The sequence below is a fragment of the Phaethon lepturus genome, unplaced genomic scaffold, assembly GCF_000687285.1.
Source record: "Phaethon lepturus isolate BGI_N335 unplaced genomic scaffold, ASM68728v1 scaffold45187, whole genome shotgun sequence".
Taxonomy (NCBI): domain Eukaryota; kingdom Metazoa; phylum Chordata; class Aves; order Phaethontiformes; family Phaethontidae; genus Phaethon; species Phaethon lepturus.
The window spans coordinates 1-224 of NW_010550597.1; the positions used below are offsets into that span (position 1 = coordinate 1).

The following is a 224-nucleotide window of genomic DNA, read 5'->3' on the forward strand; positions in this document are numbered from 1 at the left end:
CGGGAAGCGATGTCCCCGGCTCCACCGGCTGTGCCTGGCAGAGACAGACCTCCGCCCCATCCCCTACGAGAGCATCCCCCCTTCCCTCACGGTGCTGGAGCTGAATCGCTGTGAAATCCCCGCCGCCTGGTTCTGCGGCTCTGCCGTGAGGGCCCTGCCCCAGCTGCAGCACCTCGTTGTCCACAATGTCCCTGCCTTTTCCGATCGCCACCTGCTGACCATCT

The 224-nt window shown here is 65.6% G+C and overlaps 1 protein-coding gene across 1 annotated transcript in view; it reads left to right on the forward strand.

Annotated features, from left to right (window-relative positions):
* Window positions 1–43: 43 nt before the first annotated feature.
* Window positions 44–224, forward strand: part of FBXL12 (F-box and leucine-rich repeat protein 12) — a gene marked incomplete at both ends in the record, with an annotated part of 564 nt that continues 383 nt past the window's right edge. The window contains one exon of the mRNA XM_010290602.1: window positions 44–223. Coding sequence (XP_010288904.1) covers window positions 44–223 — 180 coding nt within the window. The remainder of the gene's footprint in view (window position 224) is intronic.